The sequence below is a fragment of the Pan troglodytes genome, chromosome 2 (genome assembly GCF_028858775.2).
Source record: "Pan troglodytes isolate AG18354 chromosome 2, NHGRI_mPanTro3-v2.0_pri, whole genome shotgun sequence".
NCBI lineage: Eukaryota > Metazoa > Chordata > Mammalia > Primates > Hominidae > Pan > Pan troglodytes.
The window spans coordinates 186836970-186863124 of NC_086015.1; the positions used below are offsets into that span (position 1 = coordinate 186836970).

The following is a 26155-nucleotide window of genomic DNA, read 5'->3' on the forward strand; positions in this document are numbered from 1 at the left end:
GGCACAGTTAACTCACTTGCTCCTAGTCACAAAGCTAGTTAGAACCAGAGCCAGGGCTAGAAGTTAGTGTTCTGAATTCCTATTCCAATCCCACTGAAGAATACTATTCTCCTATATTATAGGATGAGTAGCCTACCATTTATTGTTCATTGTTTTGAACTCGTTGAATTGTTCGAATTCATTGTTTTGAACTCAAATATTTTTACATAAAGAGTATACATTGTAAATCTCCCTCTTCTTAACCCTTCAGAGAACCATTGATTCTGCTTTCAAAGGATACCTTTATTACTAGTTTTTTGAACCTCTTTTAGAAGTATTCTTTGTCTAGCTGGGCATGGTGGCTCACGCCTGTAATCCTAGCACTTTGGGAGGCCGAGGTGGGCAGATCACCTGAGGTCACGAGTTCGAGACCAGCCTGACCAACATGGTGAAACCCCGTCTCTACTAAAAATACAAAAATTAGCTGGGTGTGGTGGTGGACACCTGTAATCACAGCTACTTGGGAGGCTGAGGCTGGAGAATTGCTTGAACCCAGGACTCAGAGGTTGCAGTGAGCTGAGATCGCACCATTGCACTCTAGCCTGGATGACAGAGCGAGACTCTGTCTCAAAAAAAAAAAAAAATTCTTTGCATAGTTGTAGATGAATGCCTCCCTACTTTTATGCAGATAGTAGGGTACAGCACTCACAGTTCTGCACCTTGCATTTCCCACTTAACAGTATCTTGGAAACTGTTCTATATCATCACACATAGATCTCATTATTATTACTATTATAGAACATTTCAAACTTGTTCTTTTGAAAGAGCTATATGGTATCCTATTTATGGATATACCATAATTTATTTTATTTAATCAATCTCTTTATGGATATTTAGGTTGTTTCTAATTCATTTTTTTGCCATTGCAAATGATACTTAGTGAATATTCTTGTACATTGTCTTTGCATACATACACTGTTAATTTATAGTTTGAATTACTGGAAGTAGACTTGCTCAGTCATAGGATATGTGCATTTTAAATCTTTACAGATATTATAAAAATTGCCTTTCAATTTATACTTCAACAAAAATATGAAAGTGCCTACTTCTGCACTCCTTTGCCAATATAATTTGTTTACATTAGTTTTTGTAAATCTTTGCTACTCTGCAAAGTGAAAGTGGTATCTCATAATTTTCATTTACATTTCCTTCCTTCCTCCCATTTTTTTTTTTTTTTCAGGTTCTCGCTCTGGTCGCCCAAGCTGGAGTACAGTGACACAGTCGTAGCTCACTGCAGCCTCAATCTCACAGACTCCAGCAAACCTCCTGCCTCAGCCTCTCTCTCGAGTAGCTGGAACTACAGGCATGGGTCACCATGCCCTGCTAATTATTATTTATTTTTTGTAGAGACAGAGTCTCACTTTGTTGCTCATGCTGGTCTCAAACTCCTGGGCTCAAGTGATCCTCCCACCTTGGTCTCCCAAAGTGTGCATTTACTTTTTTAGTGTAGATGATTGAGCATCTTTTCCTGAGTTTGAAAGCCATTTGTAGGTTGTTGGTTTTTTTCTGCAATCCATTGAACTCTAATGTATCCAAATTCTGATTGCAAATAGAAACAAACTCACCAGCTCAAGCATAAAAGGGAAATTTATTAACAGGATACAAGAGGCCGGGCACAGTGGCTCACACCTACCTGTAATCCCAGCAATTTGGGAGGCCGAGATGGGTGGATCACTTGAGGTCAGGAGTTCGAGACCAGCCTGGCCAACATGGTGAAACCCCGTCTCTATTAAAAATACAAAAATTAGCTGGGCATGGTGGTGCATGCCTATAATCCCAGCTGCTGCAGAGACTGAGGCAGGAGAATGGCTTGAACCCGGGAAGAGGCAGAGATTGCAAGATCGTGTCACTGTACTCCAGCTTGAGCAACAGAGTGAGACTCCGTCTCAAGGAAGAAAAGGATACGAGAATCAGTGTCTTGTAGGACGTAAGAGCAAAAATTCAATAAGACCTCAAAGAAGACTGGAACAGGCTACTAAAAAGCTATCAGAAACCAAGCTGTGCCTTCTCTCTACCTCTTGCCTCTGCTTTTCTCTGCATGTCTGCATCATTCCCTCCCATTAGTCTGGCAGAATATGGCCACACATAGGTTTGGGGTTGACATATTACAAGTTCAGTCAGTCAGAGAGAATGAATCTCTCCTTCTCTTGGGGAGACATAATCTCTGATGTAGCCAGACAACATTTTGTGGATATTTACCTATGGTCATGGGAGCAGAATCACGTAGCAGAAATGTGATGACTGAAAATCCCATCCTGTGCTAGGTTGAGCAGATGCCCAATAGTAACCGTTAATAGTAAGGTGGTGGTGGTGTTTTTTTTTCTTTTGTTCTTTCTTAACTTGCAGCAGGGTGGGAAAGGAGCAATATGTTAATTGGAGAAAATTTAGAGAATGGGAGAAGCAAAAAATGCTAATTAACAAATTAGCAAATTTTCAGCTCGAAGAGGTAACATTGTAAACCTTTGGCGTTTTTCTTTCTTTCTTTTTTTTTTGAGACAAGGTCTCCCTCTGTCACCCAGGCTAGAGTGCAGTGGCGCGATCATGGCTTGTTGCAGCTTAAGACTTCCCTGGCTCAAGGGATTTTCCCACCTCAGCCTCCTGAGTAGCTGGGACTATAGGCACGCCACCATGCCTGACTAATTTTTGTATTTTTTATAGAGACAGGATCTCACTGTGTTGCTTAGGCTGGTCTCAAACCCCTGGGCTCAAGTGATCCTCCCCCTGTTTTAGCCTACCAAAGTATTCTCTCTTTTTTTCTGTATGAATTTATTATTTCATTTACAGGGTTGTAATCTATTTCATAGTCTGTTTTTACCAGTTAGTATATGGTGTCTTTCCATAACATGAGTATTCCATAACCCACCCTTCCCAACATTTGTTTTTAATTTTCTACCATTAAGTAAGATGAGCATCTTTGGTGGCTACATATTTAAGCATGTCTGTGATTAGTTTCTGATGATAAATTCTTAGATAATTGCCAATTTTGAAAAGTTGGCATTTTGAGTCTTTTGATCAATACAGCCATTTTCATATAGAAGCAGTCCTACCTATTGCCGTTTCAGGTGGAAAGCCTTACCACACAAATTGATACTGTGTCCTCACCAAGTTTAAAAGATCTGGCCGGGAGCCGCAGCTCACGCCTGTAATCCCAGCACTTTGGGAGGCCGAGGCGGGCAGATCACGAGGTCAGGAGATCGAAACCATGTGTTAGGAGGCTAACACAGTGAAACCCTGTCTCTACTAAAAATACAAAAGCAATTAGCCGGGCGTGGTGGCGGGCTCCTGTAGTCCCAGCTACTTGGGAGGCTGAGGCAGGAGAATGGCGTGAACCCGGGAGGCGGAACTTGCAGTGAGCCGAGATCGTGCCACTGCACTCCAGCCTGGGTGACAGAGCGAGACTCCGTCTCAAAAAAAAAAAAAAAAAAATTAAAAAAAGCCCTAAGGCTTATGGCTGGTATAAGTGTCTAATGGGGTCATTTATATTGGTGAATTCACCATGATCCAGTGATTCCTCTAGGCTCAGGAACTTTTTCTTTTTATACAGTAAGAATAGATCAGACTATTAGAGGCAGATTTAACATTAAGTATGACAGACCAATTAACTCATCTCCTAGTCTGTATATATCTGTTTGCAATAAGAAATGGAATTATCAAGGAGACTACCTATTTTAAGTCAACCTGCCCAGTAATATTCTCTAACTATGGACAAGTCACTACATGGGAAGCCAAAGTTTTCAAAGGTCATTTGGCAAGCAAGGAATTCAAACAGAGTTAGTAGACCTTTAGAACTGAAGTTCTCTCAGCTAGTATAGCTTGAGGAAGTCTCACCCACCATCAAAATATTCTTGCCAAAAAACCAATACTATTCAAGGTAGCTTAGCTTAGATTGTCTCTCCCTTAGATAATAATCTGAATGGGCACAGCAAATGTTTGCCTCGGTGATTCATCTCTTTGATTCATTTCTTTATTCATTTACTTATGGCTTCTACAGCTGACCCATCCCCTTTTTTGATACATAGTTTCTTTTAGATAAATTAGTACATTGAGTTTGGTAACTGTCATATCTTACAGACTAGAGAACCATTCTGTCTCTTTAAGGCTTAAAGCCTCATATCTCTATTTTAGTTCATTATTTTGATTTGATGGTTTGATTTTCAGGTATTTCTGGGTTTTAGAATGGTGAACAGACTATATCACTAGTATCTCTCCCTTATCCTTCCCAATTTCATACTACATGGAAACATTTCCTTTCCTATTGTATATATTTTAAAAATATATATTCAGATATTCTTATTAGCCAGGATCACTTTTCAACCCTTTTCTTTTGGGCACTCCCCATGTCTAGCATATTTGGCATTAATTACAAGTAGGTCAGTTATTTCAGCCAGCAATTCCTCTATTTCACCTTTCAAGATATTTAAACTGAATCCAATAATTATTTATTACATTTTAAAATGTGGTTTAGAATATCCTGTGGATTTTTTTTTTTCCCCCTGCTCTGTCACCCAGGCTGGAGTGCAGTGGCACAATCTCGGCTCACTGCACCTTCCACCTCCCGGGTTCAAGCACTTCTGCCTCAGCCTCCAGAGTAGCTGGGATAACAGGTGCCCACCACCACACCTGGCTAATTTTTGTATTCTTAGTAGAGACGGAGGTTTCACCGTGTTGGCCAGGCTGGTCTTGAACTCTTGACCTCATGATCTGCCCGCCTGGGCCTCCCAAAGTGCTGGGATTACAGGCGTGAGCCACCACGCCCGGCCCTATCCTGTGGATTTATGATTGTTTTATCTTTCACGTAAATCAAAGAACATGAACTTTTAATTTGATATTTTCTCAAATTAATGATAAAAGAAGATTTTTTTTAGATGTATTACCATTGTAAAAAGGATAATTTGGTCATCACACTTTCTTAAAAGCAAGTGGAGATAATTAATCCTAAAGTAACAAATATTTGTTATTGCATCATAGCAAAAAATCAGATTTCTTTTTTTTTTTTTTTTGAGATGGAGTCTCGCTCTGTCACCAGGCTGGAGTGCAGTGGCACGATCTCGACTCACTGCAACCTCCTCCTCCTGGGTTCAAGAAATCCTCCTGCCTCAGCCTCCCGAGTAGCTGGGACTACAGGCGCACGCCACCACACTCAGCTAATTTTTATATTTTTAGTAGAAATGGGGTTTCACCAGGTTGGCCAGGATGGTCTCGATCTCTTGACCTCATGATCCGCCCACCTTGGCCTCCCAAAGTGCCGGGATTACAGGTATGAGCCACTGCACCCGGGCTGGATTTTTTACTTTAAAGAATTAATGAAGCTGGGCATGGTGACTCATTCGGTAATCTTCGTGCTTTGGGAGTCCAAGGCAGGAGAATGGCTTGAGTGCATGAGCTTGAGACCAGCCTGGGCAACATTGTGACCCTGTCTCTACAAAAAAAAAAAAAAAAAATGTAAATTCACTAGATGTGGTGGCATGTGCCTGTAGTCCCGACTACCTGGGAGGCTGAGGTGAGAGGCTCACTTCAGCCAGGAGTTGGAGTTGCAGTGAGCCACAATCTCGCCACTGCACTCCAGCCTTGGCAATAGAGTAACACCTTGTCTCTATTTGAAAGAAAGAAAAAAAAAGAATTAATGAAATAGAGTGACAATGACATTCACTCTCTAGAAATAGATTACATGGGTGTCCAGAATTTTATTTATGCTATACTATCATCTTTCCTGCCATTTTGTTTTACTTGCCGTTATCAGCTGGAGTAACCTATTTCCTTTAAGGCCATTAGCTCCCTGCCTGAGATAAGTATTTCTCCAAGCTCAAGAAATAATGCTTTTATTGGGTTAACAGTCTGTGATGAGAACATCAGATATATCTAATTAAGCTAAAAACCATTTGGTTGCAAATAGGATATTTAATACAGGCAAAACTACTAGCTTGCTAATCCTTTCAGATAGACACACATTCTAGCAGACATTGAAGTTACCCTTTATTTATTGGTACTAAATGTTTTAGCAATTAGCTTCTCATGCTGTTTTCTCTTTCTGTTCCAAAGTACAAAAACAGATAACATATGTTTATTGGGCTAAGAAGTCTTGAAAAAGGCAAGCGAATTTAAGCAAAGGGAAAGTATAAACCAAGTAATGTACAATAAGGAAAGGATAAAACAAAATCCTATGATATATAATCATTACTCTGGATTTTATATTAAGACAAGTGATTTAACTTCAGTGACTAGCAGTGTTTGTTTTGATTGATTAATAAATAAGACTTTGAGGAATATCACCTTTTTTGAGGATTTGTCTTAGATTTTAAGTGTGTTTTAGGAAATACTTATATGGAAAGAATGATAGATAAGTCAGTAGTTATACTACTAAAGTATCTGGTGCTGTGCTCTCTTTATTTTTAATACTTTTATTTTGGAATTACTTGGAAAATAGTAAATATTACTGATAATATTTAGGTCCTTCTGTTAATGTTTTACTAAATACTAGGTAAAGGTTATATAATTTCCTGGATTCCTAAAAGTACTTTTGGTTGCATGTATAGAGAAAATTCTTTTCTCCCATATTTATTTCTGATTTTATAATGGAAAAAGTATGCCTGGCATAGAATAGGTACATGATTTGGTTAGTTGACATAGGTCTGAGTAAATGTAGCTAGAATAGCTCTGTTAAAAGAGACACGCCAATATTGCTTGTTTTTTCCTACTGTAATTGTGTAACAGCACACTGACTAAAATTACAAATCAGTGTCCTGATGTGGGTTTTTTTTTCCCCTCTATATTTAAGTAAGAGAAGAAGGATTGTTGGCATTTTTCTTTGTGAGACTTAACTTGTAGCAACCATAAAATGTAACTATAAAACATTTTCATTTAGATTATATTTGTGAAAAATATAAAAGCTAAAGAATTTTTAAATTCCTAAACTATCAATCGAATCTTATGAACAAAAAATTGTGGATAAGCTTTTGGTTATTCCTGTCTCTATTTTAAATCTAAAAAATGAGAGAAGCCAGTGATTAACAGAAACATTAGAATTCTTTTAGTGGTGTTAAATGCTGTTTTTTGCATTCTAAAAATAGCTCAGGCTCATTATTGGTTTGGAAATTTGTAATGATAGAAATGGGGGGAGCCAAACAATTCAGAGACAACTATCTTTAGCATTTTGGTATTTTCTTTCCAGATACATTTTTTAGATAGTATTGAATATGCCTAATGTACAGTTTTTCATCTTGCTTTTCTCCTTTAACATTCTTGTTATAAACTGTTAGCCTTTTTAGTGATTGCCCAACATTTTGAGTTGTATTACCTTAATTTACTTGACTTTGTATTTTAAAAATTAATTTCTGAACAAGTACATATACATATTCCTTTAAAGGGTGCTTGGATTATACTATGAATTAGTTTTTTAGAACTAGCAAGCTGATGAAAGAGCACCATTTTCCTACAGTTAGAAAAAAATGCATTATCTTACCTTGTGTGGTTATGCATATCTGAATCACTGCAAAACTGCATTTGAAAGTCATCCTTAATATTGCCAGGATTCTGATTGGGTTAGATAGGATCTTTGGACTTTTTTACAATTTTCAGGTCAAAACCAATAGAAGAAAATACCAAAAGAAATTTTCTGTGGAATAATGATGTCACTAGCTCCCCTATAAAGGTTCTCAAAGTAAGTAATTTCCAGGCTGTACCGTTTGGCACATGCACAGAGAAGAAACTTAACTGTTTATAATAGTGCGTGGTTTGTTTTTAGAGTTTTAAGAAAAAATCTGGAGTATATTTTAATGTAATATTATTATATTATTTATGTACGCTAATAATTATTATTTTAGGTCCACTGGCTATTCTGAGGTGATAGTTGTCGTTGGAGGATGTGAGCGAGTTGGAGGATTTAATCTTCCATACACTGAGTGCTACGATCCTGTAACAGGAGAATGGAAGTCTTTGGCTAAGCTTCCAGAATTTACCAAATCAGAGTATGCAGTCTGTGCTCTAAGGAATGACATTCTTGTTTCAGGTAAATACAGAATTATTACAGTAGCTACTTTTAATTTGGACACAGCTTCATTATTTTAAACATCAACAGTGTCTTAAAATAGTGAAATGTGAATACTCCCACTTGAGGAAGATCAGTTTACAACAAATAAAACCAAGAATGACTTTTTGCTCTTAAAAACAGGTACAAGGCCAGGCGCGGTGGCTCACGCCTGTAATCCCAGCACTTTGGGAGGCCGAGGCAAGCAGATCACCGGGTCAGGAGATCGAGACCATCCTGGCCAACATGGTGAAACCCCATCTCTACTAAAAAATACAAAAATTAGCCAGGTGTGGTAGTGGGCAACTGTAGTCCCAGCTACTCGGGAGGCTGAGGCAGGAGAATCACTTGAACTCGGGAGGCGGAGATTGCAGTAAGCCAAGATCGCGCCACTGCACTCCAGCCTGGTGACAAAGCAAGACTCCGCCTCAAAAACAAAAAACAAACAAAAAGCAACAACAAAAAAAACACAGGTACAAGATGACATGGAATGATTTACAAAAGATCCACCAGAAGATACCTTTAATCATGTCATATTTTAAATGCTCTCAAATGCATGTAGAATATGCTGTAATTTTTTAAACTTTACCTCTTTGCAAGTCAGAAGTACTCATAGAATTAAGCATTTCTAATTCACCCATGTTTTCTGAAATTCTCCGCAAAGTTTATGAAATAAGATTTGCTTTAAAATTCTTAACTTGAACTTCTTTATGATTGTGATATGTTACCTTTAAAATTAGAAAATAAAATGACAGACTTGTACAAAGTATAACTATAGTATCTATGATGGGAAGTCTGTTAATTGGTAAAATAATTTCACCAGCTTTGCAGATTATTATATATATTATCCACACTGAGAAATATAACAATATATACTTTATTTTTTACAATAGTATGCTTTTTGAAAAATCGATGAATTAAAAAAAAAACCTTTAGAATAATACCATTATTTGCATGCTTCTGATGTCTTACTCTTAAATTAACAATCTTTTATGTTTGTAAAATTCACATCCTATATTTAATTATTTTGGATCTATAATTATCACTTATCAAGATAACAACTGGTAAAGTTTAAATTTGCTCTGTAGAACTATTTCCATTAAATTTCAAGAGGTCTTTATTTATTGAGCTGAATTCTCAAATTCTTGAATTAGATGAATGAATTCCATGTTTTCTTTACCTATGCCTTGGTGGCACAGATCTCTTGGTGACAGCTATATCATGATAAATTATCGTGTGTGCATTGTTTTGCATTTCAAGGTGGAAGAATCAACAGCCGTGATGTCTGGATTTATAACTCACAGTTAAATATTTGGATCAGAGTTGCCTCTCTCAATAAAGGCAGATGGCGTCACAAAATGGCTGTCCTCCTTGGTAAAGTAAGAGAAACCACTTTTTATTACTATTGCTGGTACCTTTCCAAAGTAAATACCACAGCTGAATCTTTCATTTTACTCACCCTCTGGGTATTTTGGATTCAAATTGTATTTCCTTCCATTTCTAACCTCAATAGATAAACCAAAGATATAAACAATATGACACTGTACTTTTGAATGGATATTTTGTTCTCCTAATTTGGAATTCATGGCAGTGTAGCACATTTCTCTTCTCATGCATCACTGAAGTCCAAATGCCTAAGAAGCATTGGAAAATAAAGGAGTTACATCAAATACAGACAGGCCAATGTCTAACCCACGCAGTTTGTTTTCTTTTTACTAACTTTGCAAGTCAGGCAGAGATATATTTGTCCAAAGTCATGTATTTTATCTTTTTTATTTTAAATAAATATTAAGATAAACTCACTAACAGGCCAGGCACGTTGGCTCACGCCTGTAATCCCAGCACTTTGGGTGGCTGAGGCGGGCGGATCATGAGGTCAGGAGATCGAGACCATCCTGGCCAATGTGGTGAAACCCCATCTCTACTAAAAATACAAAAAATAAGCTGGGGTTGGTGGCGGGCACCTGTAGTCCCAGCTACTCAGGAGGCTGAGGCAGGAGAATCGCTTGAACCCGGGAGGCGGAGGTTGCAGTGAGCCAAGATCGCACCACTACACTCCAGCCTGGCAACAGAGCGAGACTCCATCTCAAAAAAATAAAAATAAAAATAAAAAAACTCACATTTTTAAAGAAAACCTATTTTTGACTGTAGCTAATGATTATTATAAACAATACATTATATGGGTTCTGAACCATCTACTGTCTGTAGGAACCTGAGAATCAAACTTTTTTTTTTTTTTTTTTTTTGAGACAAGGTCTCTTACTCTATTGCCCAAGCTGGAGTACAGTGGCATTATCTAGCTCACTGCAATTTCTGCCTCCCCAGTGCAAGTGATTCTCCTGCCTCAGACACCTGAGTAGCTGGGATTACAGGTGTTCGCCACCACACCTGGCTAATTTTTGTATTTTTAGTAGAGGCAGGGTTTCGCCATGTTGGCCAGGCTGGTCTCCAACTCCTGAGCTCGTGATCCTCCCACCTCGGCCTCCCAGAGGGCTGGGATTATAGGTATGAGCCACCGCACCTAGCCAGTTTCCAAACTTTTTAAAAGCAACTACAGGTGGAGTTTCCAAAATGCTTGGGACCAGAAGTGTTTCTGATTTTGGATATTTTTTTTTCTTTTGTTTTTAGACAGGTTCTCACTCTGTTGCCCAGGCTGGAGTACAGTGGTGCCATCACTGCTCACTACAGCCTTGACCTCCTGGACCCAAACTATCCCTTCTACGTCAGCCTCCCAAGTAGCCAAGGCCACAGGTGTACACCACAATGCCTAGCTAATTTTGTATTTTTTGTAGAGATGGGGTTTCTCCATATTGCCCAGGCTGGTGTTGAACTCCTGGGCTCAAGTGATCTGCCTGCCTCAGCCTCCCAAAGTGCTGGGATTACAGGCATGAGCCACTGCACTGGGCCAAATATTTTGGATTTTTTTCATATTTTGGAATATTTTCATTATATTCGTTGAGCATCCCAAATCAAAAAATCCAAGATCTGAAATGTTCCAATGAGCATTTCCTTTGAGCATTAATGTCATCACTCATAAAGTTTCAGATTTGGAACATTTTGGATTTCAGATTTTTTAAGATTTGGAAAGTTCAACCTGTATATTGTCTTTTAAAAAGTCATATCTAATACAAAAATTTATTACATAACAGATGAAAATACAACAGTTGTACCAAGGATTACCTTGGAGTCTTTAGCTTCTCCCTGCCCCCATCTCCATCTGCTCGTCCAAAACCACCTCAAATTAATGAACAACTAAAAGCAGCACACTTGCTTTCGCATATGTCTTTGGCTGATCTCCTAGCACCCCTTTCTAAGAAGATTGCTGTCTCATAGGCCCTCCTATGGAGACAGTTAAGTACCACCAATAAAAAAACAAAGCTCTAGCTGAGACAGAAATGGTGACCAGGAACCCTTCTTGGTCAGCCTCTTACTAGTCCTCCTTCCTCTCTTTCCCCACAGGGGTTTCTTAAAACTTCTATACTAGGCCAGTCGTGGTGGCTCACACCTGTAATCCCAGCACTTTGGGAGGCCAAGGTAGGTGGATCACGAGGTCAAGAGATCGAGACCATCCTGGCCAACATGGTGAAACCCTGTCTACTAAAAATACACAAATTAGCCGGGCATGGTGGTCTGCACCAGTAGTCCCAGCTACTCGGGAGGCTGAGGCAGAAGAATCGCTTCTGGCGGAGTTTGCAGTGAGCCAAGATTTTGCCACTGCAGTCAGCGTTCTGTTAGGAATCTAATTGCACAGCAGTAGGTGAGCAGCCACTGAGCGAGCTTTACCGCCTCAACTGCACCTCCTGTCAGATCAGCACACATTAGGTTCTCATAGGAGCATGGACAGCACATATGAGGGATATCTAGGTTGTGGCTGCTTATGAGAATCTAATGCCTGATGATCTGAGGTGGAACAGTTACATCCCCAAACCATCCCATCCCCGACCAGTCCCCCACCAGCCCCCCACCCAGACCTGTGGGAAAATTGTCTTCCATTAAACTGCTCCCTGGTGCCAAAAAGGTTGGGGACTGCTGCGTAGAATACTAGAGCTTCTCAAAACAGTTTATATATTTTTATTTTTTGAGATAGGGTCTTGCTGTGTTGCTGAGGCTGTAGTGCAGCAGCACAGTCATGGCTCACTGCAGCCTCGACATCCTGGGCTCAAGTGATCCTTCTACCTCAGCCTCCCTAGTAGCTAAGACTGCAGGCACACACCATCACACCTAATTTTGGTATTTTTTGTGGAGATAATGTTTTATCCTGTTGCCTGGGCTGGTTTCAAACTCCTGGTTTCAAGCCATCCTCTTGCTTCAGCCTCCCGAAGTGCTGAGATTACAGGCATGAGCCACCATGCCCAGCTCAAAACACAGTTTAAAAGCTGTTAATTCCTAACGACCTGGATCTAGTGTGCTGCTGCTGTCTGCAAGGCCAATGAAATAATGAGGACCTTGAGACAGATTTACTGGAAATAAAATATTAATAGAATCTTTTCTAAAACCGTTTGGTTTGTTAGTACTTACTATATTATATATAGTGTTTGAGGCTGTGCCTCAAGAAGGACAAAATATTACTGGAAAAGAGGGGCTAAAATAATCCAGGGGTTGGAAGGAGATGCTGATACAAAGGCAAATGAAAAGTACTGATGTCTCGAAAACCGTGTATGTATTGGTAAACTCAAATTTATTTGACAAAATAGGGTACTTGACTTGAAGATACCCAAAGCTTAGAAGCACTGAATCAATAAAGAAAAGGAATCATTCCTATCTTACACAGCAAGTACTCAATTCATGGAAGTCATTTTGCTAAAATTACAATATAGATTTAATTCAAGCTTATAAAACATACTTAAATTTATAAATACTCTGTTTAAGGAAACCTGGGATGGTTTAGAATATAGAATCTTAGGGGAGCACTCCCCAGTGTAACTTAGAAGTGTGTCTTAGGCTGCAATTCTCAAGAAAAAATAAAAAATTACCGGGTGCGGTGGCTCACGCTTGTAATCCCAGCACTTTGGGAGGCCGAGGCAGGCAAATCACAAGGTCAGGAGTTCAAGACCAGCCTGGCCAACATGGTGAAACCCTGTCTCTACAAAAATAAAAAAAATTAGCTGGGCATAGTGGCGGACACCTGTAATCCCGGCTACTTGGGAGGCTGAGGCAGGAGAATCACTTGAGCCTGAGAGGCAGAGGCTGCAGTGAGCTGCCTGCTGCACTCCAGCCCGGTGACAGAGTGAGACTCTGTCAAAAAAAAGAAAAGGAAAAAAATCTTAGAGTAGGAAGGGATGATGGAATAATGGAGAATATTTAATATAACTTGGTCATCTTATAAATAACCCCAAAGAGATCAAGTCACTTCCCAAGATTACACAAAAAATGATAAAGCAGAGGCAAAAGCTCAGACTTTTCTTAATCTAGAGGCCTTTTATCTTGATGCTCATGGCATGTATCATATTTTAATTTACACATGTAGGAATACGTATTAAAGTTTAATCCTCAAAATTATGCCATGTGATAGATACTATTATTGTCTACATTTTAAAATTGAGGAAATATAGCCAAGCATGGTGGCAGGCACCTGTAATCCCAGCTACTCAGGAGGCTGAGGCAGGAGAATTCCTTGAAGCCAGGAGGCAGACATTGCAGTGAGCTGAGATCACGCCATTGCACTCCAGCCTGGGCAACAAGAGCGAAACTCCGCCTCAAAAAAAAAAAATTATAAAATTGAGGAAATAAATTTGAGTCTCCAAAAGGGTAGATAAATTGCCCTTACATTGGATGGCAGAGCTGGTGATCAAAGCCTGTGCCCTTAATTGCTACATCGTGCCACAGGTTCCATACTCCATATAGCTGTGTGGACTTTTGTAAGTTACTTAACCTGTCTGAGCTGCATAGTGTTGGGGACACAAACTCACCAACAGATTATTTTAACATAATGTGAGAAATGCATGATAGAAGTGGCATTGAGTACTGTGGAAATTTGGGGGTGCACAGAAAGATAAATTGTGGACAAATTTGAAGGACAAGTTATGAAATGTGGCCTTGACCCTTAGACATTCATTGTTGAAATATTAAGAGGAACTGATAAAGTATTTTAGGAAGAATAATCTGTGGTTTAGAGAGAACAAGAGTGGAGGCCAGGAGGTTATTTGAGAGGAATGAAATGTTGTGGACCCTCAAGTGGGTGATGGCAGCGGGAAACGTAAAGGAAGGGGTATATGTGAAAGATGCTGTGGAAGAAGACTCAGTGGGACTTAATAGTTAATTAGCTATGGAGGGAAGAGTTAATGATGACAGTCCATTAAGAGAAATGTGAGCTGGGCGTGATGGCTCACGCCTGTAATCCCAACACTTTGGGAGGCTGAGGCAGGAGGATGGCTTGAGAGTGGGAGAATGGCTTGAGGCCGAGAGTTAGAGACCAGCCTGGGCAACAGAGGGAGACCCTGTCTCTGTGAAAAATAAAAATAAATTAGTAGGGTGTGGTGATACACACCTGTGGTTTCAGCTACTTGGGAGGTTGAGGTGAGAGGATTACTTGAACCTCGGAGGTTGAGGCTGTAGTGAGCTGTGATCATGCCACTGCACTCCAGCCTGAGCAACAGAATGAGACCCATCTCCAAAAAAAGAAAAAGAGAGAGAGAGAAACGTGGATGTTAAGCTGCTGGAGAGCTTTGTTAGGTTGAAAGTTCCCTATATAAACCATGGATTTTTTGCCTATAAGCCATTTAATAAATATCTTACTGATTGGTTCACCTGTTATATAAAGATACTAATTTGCCCTACCTTTCTCATATTTGTGAAAAGAAAATGTACATAAAAGCTCTGTGAACTTTAAAGTTCATTTTGTGTCAAGTACTTTTCTAGGTATTGTACGGACTAAAAGAAAGGCCTGACCAGCACTCTCATAGTCTAGTAATTCTTTCCTAATATTTTAGTTTCACAGCTCTAATACTTTATAATAATCAAATATTTCATTACCCATAAGTGTGAATATTTAAGCTAAATTGTACCATTCTCAGTGTGAGCAATATTACCCCCAAGGGGGCAAAGATTGTTTCTTAGAAGATGAAAAAAAATGTACCCTTTCATGTATAAAGAACAGATATACATACATTAAGGTAAATAGATACACAATTTCTCTGTGGTATTACAATTTTATTGAGGGAAGACTATTAGGAAGAAAATACCTAAAAAGGCTCCGTGGATTGTGATGGTGGTAGGGGATGATGATTTTTTAAAAGGTTCAGAAACTCTGAGCTAAATATATTGCAATTATATTTATTTAGCAAGGGCGTTTTAAAGAGAAGAGATCCCTTAATTCTTTAACCAACTACTTCAAAATTCAGACTTTTGATAATTAAGATTTTTCCATGTATTTTCATATAGGTATATGTTGTCGGTGGCTATGATGGGCAAAACAGACTCAGCAGCGTAGAATGTTATGATTCCTTTTCAAATCGATGGACTGAAGTTGCTCCCCTTAAGGAAGCCGTGAGTTCTCCTGCAGTGACTAGCTGTGTAGGCAAACTGTTTGTGATTGGTGGAGGACCTGATGATAATACTTGTTCTGATAAGGTAAGCCATGCACTTTTAAAGAAATTACCAATATTAAGTACAAGAAGGGAAATACAGAAGGCTTATCAAGTAGGTAGCCAGGTCACTCAGTGTGAGGGGTCTTTTAAAAATTTTCTGGTACTATATGCTTTTGGAGAAAAACATTGAATTCTGGGTTGCTAAAGTGAGACTCTAGTATATCTAACAATTTGCTCTAACAAATGTGATCCAATCTTTTTGAAATGAGACTATCTGTGTAGAAATTTTCTACTAAATTGTTCTGAGCCTTTGCTGTCATCTACAAAATCTAAAAACTATTTATACAAAACACAGTTGAGAAGTGAATTAGCAAAGGGTAAGACATAGTAACTAAATATGCTGCTTCCAACTGGGTCATTTTCTACATACTTTTGAAGTATTTTTCAGAAAAAAGAAAAGGAAAGGAAACCTCCATAGTGTAAATAGAGGATGGCTCAAAGTTGTTCCGGTTCAGTAAACTTCTGGGACGAAAGAATATGTGCTATCCTGACATCTCAGGAAATGTTTATTCTGGAAAAAAGCATCTAATGCCTAGCTGGTTTAGCACTGTTAACTGAATTTTGTCAATCTATTAATTCTTTTTCTAAATTCAGTTTAAAATAATGTGATCAAATGTTACTTATTTAGAATTTGTTATTTCAGAATTTGTGATAATTCAGAGCATACTGACTGAATTGAGGTTTACTTGTTTTCTTTTGAAGAAAGGACTCCCTAAAAGCATTAAGAAGTTATATTCAGATGTGAGGCATAGTTATCCTACATAACACAATTGTGAAAAAATTTAGACTGTTAATTTTAGTGGACAAACCTGGTGGCCATTCATTCTAGAAACAATCTGTGTGTTTGGTACTCTATTCTGCTTGATAGTAATAAATTTGCATTTTATTTGAGAATGTTCATAATTCAGACATTTCACTATCAGGCTAACCTCTCTTAATTCTCTGAATTAATAGGATTTTATTTTAAATAATGTTTGTAGGTATTGGTAGATTCTTTATTAAGTACATTTCCATTTTTGTTTAGAAATTTTAATTATATATTTTTATATGTTATTAGGTTCAATCTTATGATCCAGAAACCAATTCTTGGCTACTTCGTGCAGCTATCCCAATTGCCAAAAGGTGTATAACAGCTGTATCCCTAAACAACCTGATCTATGTTGCCGGTGGACTGACCAAGGCAATATACTGTTATGATCCAGTTGAAGATTACTGGATGCACGTACAGAATACATTCAGCCGTCAGGTAATAACATAAAGCAGTACAAAAGAAAAATAAATCTAAGAGGGACCAAGTACATAATCATTATTAATACACTGGAATTTCAATTTTAAAATATTTCAGGCTGGGCGTGGTGGCTCACGCCTGTAATCCCAGCACTTTGGGAGGCCGAGGTGGCTAGATCACTTGAGGTCAGGAGTTCAAGACCAGCCTGGCTAATATGGTGAAACCCCGTCTCTACTAAAAAATTATGGCCAGGCATGGTGGTTCATGCCTGTAATCCCAGCACTTTGGGAGGCTGAGGCAGGCCGATCACCTGAGGTCGGGAGTTCGAGACCAGCCCGACCAACATGGAGAAACCCCGTCTCTGCTAAAAATACAAAATTAGCTGGGCCTGGTGGCGCATTGCCTGTAATCCCAGCTACTAGGGAGGCTGAGGCAGGAGAATTGCTTGAACCCGGGAGGCGGAGGTCACGGTGAGCCGAGATCGAGCCATTGCACTCCAGCCTGGACAGCAAGAGTGAAACTCCGTCTCAAAAATAAATAAATAAATAAAAATAAAATAAAACAAAATAAAATAAAAAATTAGCTGGGTGTGGTGGCACACGCCTGTAATCCCAGCTGCTCAGGAGGCTGAGGCGGGAGAATCACTTGAACCTGGGAGGCAGAGGTTGCAGTGAGCCGAGATCATGCCACTTGCACTCCAGCCTGGGCAACAGAGCGAGACTCCGTCTCAAAAAAGTAAATAAATAAGTAAAATAAAATATTTCATGTTTGCTTGAATTATTTTATATATTTTTCAAAACTCCACATAAAGCATATGGTAACCTGTTTTGAACTCCTTCCAAGGGGTCATTTTATTAAAATAACTTCCTTTTTACCATCCCGTGGAGAAGTATCTGTTACACTTGGGCTGTTCTTTTTTTTTTTTCTCTTGACTTTTTTCACAATCCTACTCCAGTATTTATCCCCTCTCTTTCATATTTCAGAAGAGAAGTATGTTCCCAAACTTGTTGTTTCTTTGGTTAGAGGCTGGGAAATCTGTTATTTCTGTTATAAAGGAAATGGCTGTGCTCACCTTTCTTTCATCCATGTATTCTACCCGGAGCCCTACTCCCTACCCACACTGCCACCTCCCAAAAGGCCTTTTCCCCACCTTTTGATTCATGGCTCCTTTTCCTTCCACCCCCAAAATGCTTGATGGTTCTGATGCTGAAAATCTGGCTCTACACATACCACTCTAGAGATGTACTCTCAAAGGTCACTGCTAATAATCTCCTCACTCTTGTTCATACTCTCTTGTTTTTCTACCCAGTCCTTAAATATGTTCCTTGAGCCTGTCCTCTGTCCTCTTCCCAGTTTATACTCTTTCCTGAATCATCTCATTTACTGCTCAGCACTGATGTCTTCCAAGTCTGTATCGCCATCAAAGCCTCTCTCCTGTGTTCCAAACTCAAATTTCTAACTGCCTATTTGATATTTTATTTGATATTTTACACGGGTATTTCAAGATTTGAAATTTCAAATAGAACTCACCTTCTTCCCCAAACCTATTTTTTCTATATTTCCAAATAACCTAGAAACTTAATTTATTAGATTATCTTTTTCTTCTCTTAAATTGGATTAATCTAGCCTATCAGTTCTCCTATTTTTTCCATTCCTATTGTTTCTATTTTTGTTCAAGTTCTTACCAAGTTTTACCTAAACAAACAAAAATACTCTAATTAGTCTTCCTTTCTCTAATAGCTTGTCTTGCTAGCTCATTTAGCATCAATTTTCTTTCTTTCTTTCTTTCCTTTCTTCCTTCCTTCCTTCCTTCCTTCCTTCCTTCCCTTCTTTCCTTCTTTTCTTTCCTTCCTTCCTTCCTTCCTTTCTTTCTTTTTTTGAGACGGAGTTTCACTCTTGTCACCCAGGCTGAAGTGCAATGGCGCGATCTCCGCACACTGCAAACTCCGCCTCCTGGGTTCAAGTGATTCTCCTGCCTCAGCCTCCCGAGTAGCTGGAATTACAGGCGCCCACCACCAAGCCCAGCTAATTTTTTGTACTTTTAGTAGAAACGGGGTTTCACTATGTTGACCAGGCTGGTCTCAAACTCCTGACCTTGTGATCCACCTGCCTCAGCCTCCCAAAGTGCTGGGATTACAGGCATGAGCCACCATGCCCAGCCTATTATTTTTCAATAAATCTACTTATTGTCTCTTCTTTGATTGGAAACCTATTAAATAAAATCCAAAACTTTTACCACTTCATTCTAGACCTTCTATTGCCTGACCTTCATTTGACCTTTCAGCTTCACATTCTATAACTTTACCTCAGGTACCTTAAGTATCTGTCATTTGTAGTCTCTAAACAGATCATAAATGTTCTTGCCCTGGTTCATGCTGTCTTCTTATCCTGTAATGCCTGTTTTACCTTCTCTACTTGTAATTCTACTTATCTTTCAAGGACCACTTCAGTACAACAGAGTTTAACTGGGGCAGAATGGATCTATTTTGCTTTCTGATCTGTTAAAGCACTCATACCTCTTATGGCAATTGTATATTCCCTTATGGGTATAAATGTTTATTTCCTATACTAGAATTTAGTCTTCTTGAGGACACTATTTCTTCTAACTCATCTTGTATGTATCTTGCATTTATTTCTGCATAGTAAATATATATATATTGAATAAGTAAACAAATGAGGAAGTACCAGAGGGACTTAATTTTAAGATAATCTTATTTGCAAGGTACATTAGAGATACAGCATAGATTATAAGGATAGTGAATAGGGTTTGAATGTAAAACCACTTTTCTAAAGTTGTTGACATTGAGGTATAGTCTCCAATTAGTAATATATATGGAGTAACATTGCCCCAGTTAATGAAAGGGACATAATAGGCACTTCAGCTTCATGGTACAGAATGAGTATTACGTTTTCTCCCTCTCATATCACATGTAAGTAAAAATAAATCACATTTCTCCAGCTCAGGGACCTCCCCTGGAAAACCATTCTCCAGCCCTACAGAGGCGACAGTGTACCCTACTTGCATGAGAATCCTCGTATGGTCAAGTATTGAGACTTATTTCTAATTTTTAAAAAATCTAAGCTGCTTTTTATTGGTTTATTTCAGTGAAGATTATAAAGAATGATGCATTTTTATTAAGAATTACTGCTCAAGCTGGGTGCAGTGGCTCATGCATATAATCCCAGCACCTTGGGAAGCTGAGGCAGGAGGATCACCTGAGGCCAAGAGTTAGGGACCAGCCTGGGTGACACAGTGAGACCCTGTCTCAAAAAAAATTTTTTTTAAAAAGAAAGAAAAAAGAAAAAGAATTACCATTTATTCGGAACTTTGCTATATTGTATAAAACGATAACAGTTTAGGAAGATAATTGCCAGTATGTAGCATATTGCAGGGCATACATGAATATTTTTTAACTAGGTTATTGAGATAAAACTGAGAAAAATAATAATAATAGGACACACATGGCACATTTTCTCTAATTAAACAACATTCATTGACTTTAGAAATTTAAAGAAAATAAACATTTGGATCAGAAGTATATTAAGTCTAACAAAGACAAATCATTGAAGTTCAAATCTAGTACTGGGATTTAGGTGATTATTTTCTCTCCTCTGTTTATTGTTACCACCAATGCTACTAAATACATCTATGCACACATTGATCTCGGCTCACTGCAACCTCTGCCTCCCGGGTTCAAGTGATTCTCCTGCCTCAGTCTCCCAAGTAGCTGGGATTACAGGCGCATGCCACCACACCCAGCTAATTTTTGTATTTTTAGTGGAGACAGGGTTTTGCCATGTTGGTCAGGCTGGTCTTGAACTCTTGACCTTAGGTGATCCGCCTGCCTCGGCCTCCCAAAGTGCTGGGATTACAGGCGTGAGCCACGGCACCTGGCCTTATGCACATGTTATTGATAGGTAATTTTTGAGCCATGTGTGATTGTTTACGCTTTTAATGCCAACTGATGAAAAAGGATAAATCAAACTAATTTCATTGTATACAGTTAAATGAACCCAATACTGTTGCTTTTTTAAATGCTTAGAATATTAAATGCAAAAAAGAGCTGAAAAAAATGAGGTCTTTATTTTTTATAGTCCTAATGGACCCTGCCTATTTCTGTGTTTGTCCTTCACCATTTCCACGCCTCTTTTGACTTTGCATAATTCCTAAAAACACAGCTTATTATTCGAAACATATTTTGCTTTTTAACCTGTGTCAGGAACATCCTTTAAAAAAAATTGTAGGATTTTTAAAAAAGTCAATGATGAAGACTTTTTTTCTCTCTCTTCAGTAGACCAGGTATTTAAAATACCATTAAAGATTAGAATAATTAAATGAAATCTGATTCTTTTTGTCTATTGTTGACAGTTTAACATTTTAAGCATACAAAAATAACGAGAGGGTTTTTTGGTTTTTTTTTTTTTTCTTTGCAATGTTAGGATCATGTTTCGTTTCAGTCTTTAAAAATAACATTAAAACTTTATATATTGATAAATTATTGTTCCTACTAGCTGCCCTTACTCCTGAATGAAGAGTAAGTTTTTCATACAGTATAAACAAACAGAGTAAATGGTATTTTACTAGCATGAAATAAGCTATTATATCGGATAGAGGTAATTTCCTGATATGAATACTTGGTTTCAAGGTTCTTTGCTTTATTTAACTCTCAGCATTATTATCTGAAATGGTATTAATTACCAGACCATGTAATTATATATTGTTTTAGAATCATCCTCAAAATAACTAGAGGTTCAATAGTGGGAACTAGCTTATACCTGAAAACTAAGGTTTTTGTTTGTTTTTATTATATTCAGAACTTGAAGAATTTATAGAAAGCACTTATTGTGCTTTAAATGAAAAATATTAGAGTTTGTTCCATAATTGGTGCAATTCATGGGGGTGTGGTATTCTGAATTAAAGTGTCTTTCACTATATGATAATAGGCTAAGTCATTCTGGGTGTCTATAAATTCTAATATAGGCATTTTTAAGTACTCACAAATTATTTCAGACCTAAAGATAGTATCCTTCTATTATATAAAGCCATCAAGATTTAATTTCTTCTATAAGAGCAAAATTTATATAAAGCAAATTTGGTCAAGTAAAAATGCTTATTGAACTCATTGGTAGAAACTATTTCATTGTTGGTTATGTGGAACCAGGATAATAAGGTGCAATAACTCTCTGAATTAAAGTGAAACTTTAATTGGAAATGGAAGAATATCTGGCCTGCAGTATAACCAGATGCATGTAATAGTGAGTCAGTTGTTAATGTAGGGTTTTTTGTTTGTTTGTTTGTTTGTTTGTTTTGAGACGGAGTTTCGCTCTTATCACCCAGACTGGAGTGCAGTGGCACAACCTCAGCTCCCTGCAACCTCCGCCTCCCGGGTTCGAGCAATTCTCCTGCCTCAGCCTCCCGAGTAGCAGGGATTACAAGCACCCCCCACCACGTCCAGCTAATTTTTTGTATTTTTAGTAGAGATGGTGTTTCACTGTGTTGACCAGACTGGTCTCGAACTCTTGACCTCAAGTGATCCACCTGCCTCGGCTTCCCAAAGTGCTGGGATTACAGGCATGAGCCACCATGCCCAGCCAGGTTTTGTTTTTGAAGAATCACTCTCATCCTTGCAAGAATATTTGTTTTATATAGTAACTGTATTATTGACAGAGAATAATAAAATTTAGCTTAGAATCCCATTGTGTGGGAAGTTAACTGTAAGATGTTATTTGAGACATTTCTATGGCCCAGCCAAGGCTCCTAATAACAGTGTTTTGTTAACTTAGCTATAAATTTTTTCCTCATTCATTCATTCAATTTTTGGGTAATCCCATATAATGAATATTGTTCCTACTCCTTGGTCATGTAACCGCCACTTTCTATAATAACCTTCCTGTAATAGGAGAAGCAAGCCAGGCTCTTAAAAGATGCTTTTGCTTAACTACCATTAAGTTAAAACCCTTTTATCAGTCGACATCCTACCTCCCACATCTTGGCCCCAATTACTAACATATAATCTTTTTTTTTTTTTTTAACTTTTATTTTAAGTTCAGGGGCACAAGTGCAGGTTTGTTACATAGGTACACTGTGTCATGGGGGTTTGTTGTACAGATTGTTTCATCATTCAGTTATTAAGCCCTAGTACCCATTAATTTTCCTGATCCTCTTCCTCCCCTAACTCTCCACCTTCTGAAAGGCCCTAGTGTATCTTGTTCCCCTCTATGTGTCCCTGTGTTGTCATCATTTGGCTCCCACTTATAAGTGAGAACATGCAGTATTTGGTTTTCTGTTCCTGTGTAAGTTTGCTAAGGGTAATGGCCTCCAGCTCCATCCACGTCCCTACAAAGGACATGATCTCGTTATTTCTTGTGGCTGCTACTGACATAGCATCTATCTTGAAATTCATTTCATTCATGCAAAGTTATCCAGCACTCACACAGAGAACAGAGTTGGGCCAAAGGACCTTAGCTTTTATCATGTCTCCCTTTTTTTTGACTGTGCTAAAGCATTATTTTGCTTTTCTGTTTGTTACCAAATCCTTTATCTTCAATGGTTAATTTTTTGTTTATATATTTGGTTAAACAGGAAAACTGTGGTATGTCTGTGTGTAATGGTAAAATATATATCCTGGGCGGAAGACGGGAAAATGGAGAAGCCACAGACACTATTCTCTGTTATGATCCTGCAACAAGTATCATCACAGGGGTAGCTGCAATGCCCAGGCCAGTGTCCTATCATGGCTGTGTGACTATTCATAGATACAATGAGAAATGCTTTAAACTCTGAAGACAGGATACCTCACCGAAGAAGCCACACTGATCCAAGATGGGAGGTTTTAAAAACTCTAGAGTGGGAACTTCACATATCTCCTTTGTGCCATATGCAAAAAAATAGTAAAAATAATAATTTGGTGCCTTTCTCCTCAAAATATCAATCTTTCAAACTATAATAAAGCCTTTCCTATAATTGAAAAAAAAACTTTTTTGTTAAAGGTAATGGTGGTTGTTACTTGGCCTTTGAAGAGTGTACCTTTGTAAGTATTTGTAAGAAGTCTATGTGAATTAGGAAATGTCTGTCTGCATACCTTTTAGGAACGTGTGAATGGTGTCTTCACTTATTATGTATGTTTATCTGTATGTATATTCCTTATTTTGTCATATATGTAGAGAAAATTGCATGACTTGAGGCATCATTTAGGTTGAAGAAGTTAATGCTTAGAATGCATTCTAGGAGAAAAAATCAGTTTTAAAAACCTTTGTTGCTAACAAAGTATATCCAGATTGGTTAATTTTATTGAAGGGTTTTTTTCTGTAATTGATAAAAATGTAATGACAACAATTCAGGCATCATAAAATATTGAACTATTGTGACTTTATTCTTAGAATTGCTGTCTTACATTAAACATGTTTTTAGGGGGAAGTTAGGTAGGAGATAGAAAAATAAGTGCCCCTACAAGGGGGATTAAAATTACAAGTTAATTCCTAAGAGAAAAATGGAATGGCCTTTGAAGGAAAAATGACCCCCTATGGCTCTCAAAGTTTTTATGCATCATCTCTTCAATCCTCTAAGAAAGCTTCTTTTCTTAACTTGATAAAGCAGTTGAAACCCATTTTGCAATATTGTTTTGTGAAAAACAGGGACAGACAGCCAGGCACAGAGACTCACACCTGTACTCCCAACTACTCAGCAGGCTGGGGCAGGAGGATTGCTTGAGCCCAGGAGTCTGAGGCTGCAGTGAGCTATGAACGCACACGGCACCCTAGCCTGGGCAACAGGGTGCAACACTGTCTCAAGAGAAAAGAAAAAGAAAAATAGGGGTAGGTTTTCCTTCCTAGCCCAGTAGAGTTTGACCTCATTAGTATGGTGCTTTGGGTGAGGACCTCTTCCTTGATTATCCCACTTTCTAGTGAACAGCTAAAATTCCTGAGAGTCTCTACTGTTAAGGTACCTTTAATAGGATAAAGCAGGGACCACCTATCTCAGTGGGTCCATTTTTCTTTTAAAATTAGTTATCTGAAAAAACTTAGCAGTAGTTCCCATCTTTAAGGTAAGTCTTTCATTTGGTCCCCATTGTGTAAAATACTAATCAACATTTTCAAGCTTCTGTACAACAGACTGCTTTTGTCTAGATTCTCAACTCCACTTTATAAAGCTTATCAGTTTTCAGAGAGGAATGTGAATTTTTTTTTCTAATGCAAATAGATGGATATGGCAGGAACTACAGCATAAGTGATTATTGTGATTCTGGGTGGACGGATATAATTTACAACATTTAGGGATGTTCTAGGTAGCCTGCTGTAGTTTGACTTCCAGTCACTGTTGTCTTTCACATTATAATTTGTATATTTCTTGTGATAGAAGGGATGATGCAAATATGTAATTAGAGTGTCACCAGATTTCTGTTAAAACCAAGGTTGAAATAAAAAGCCTAACATTGGTAAGCTACATTGTTTTCTCATTTTAGAATGATTCAGAGATTTCAGATAGACATTTTTTAAACTTTAATGCTTAGCTAGAATCTACATTCTGAGGAAAACTCTAAAAAACTTAAAAATTTTTAGGGAATTTTTATTTTTCAAATCATAATTTTAAAATGATAGATACCATTTTGTGATAACAACAATTCAGAAAACAATTTTCTATCCTCTTAGTTGAAAGAATGTAGGTACAGTTTGGATACTTGTACTTTAATTTTAGAGTAAACATCTGCATTATACTCTTGTAGATAATAGAATTATTTAGTTAAGAAATTCTTTACAGTAAATGAGATAATGTGTGAAAAAGTATTTTGTAAATGCTGAGGATTCTACAAATGATAGTTGTTATTTTCATGTGTATTTGTAAGATCATGTCCATTTCATGAATATAGGACTTCACATAAAAAAAGACTTTCTCAAGATAACTTTATATTCTAGTATTTTTCTGTTGTAAAAAGTATTAACTGTTTACTTTTATTTTGTTATACATTTATTTTAATATCCATGTGTTTATTATAGTAAATTTGAAATGAAATCCTGAAAAACAGAATTTTTTTAAACACAGACCTCACACCAATATTAATTTTTTCTCTACATAATTTAAAACTACATAAATTAAGTACTTAAAATTTATATTGAAGGCCACCAAGAACTTAGGTTGAATCTTAGAAAATTTAAATAACTATTTTTAAAGTTACCCAACTTAATATTTTAATTTTTTAATATTTATCTTCCTTTACTAATTCTTGATAAATAATAGCATTAGACTTGATAAAATAAAAAAGAATTTTAGAGTAGAATTAA

The 26155-nt window shown here is 37.8% G+C and overlaps 1 protein-coding gene across 20 annotated transcripts in view; it reads left to right on the top strand.

Annotated features, from left to right (window-relative positions):
• KLHL24 (kelch like family member 24) overlaps positions 1–26155 on the top strand; it is a 61870-nt gene that overhangs the window by 22222 nt on the left and 13493 nt on the right. For 8 of the 20 annotated variants that reach the window (XM_054682381.2, XM_063807369.1, XM_054682386.2 and 5 more), the window contains 6 exons: positions 7860–8044; positions 9323–9441; positions 11522–11596; positions 15443–15631; positions 16706–16894; positions 23460–25315. In XM_054682381.2, the coding sequence (XP_054538356.1) occupies positions 7860–8044; positions 9323–9441; positions 11522–11596; positions 15443–15631; positions 16706–16894; positions 23460–23660 (958 nt within the window). In that variant the 3' untranslated portion in view covers positions 23661–25315. Of the gene's footprint in view, positions 1–7859; positions 8045–9322; positions 9442–11521; positions 11597–15442; positions 15632–16705; positions 16895–23459; positions 25316–26155 lie in introns of those variants that run through there. The other 12 variants (XM_016942372.4, XM_016942371.4, XM_054682390.2 and 9 more) reach the window with 3 other exon arrangements.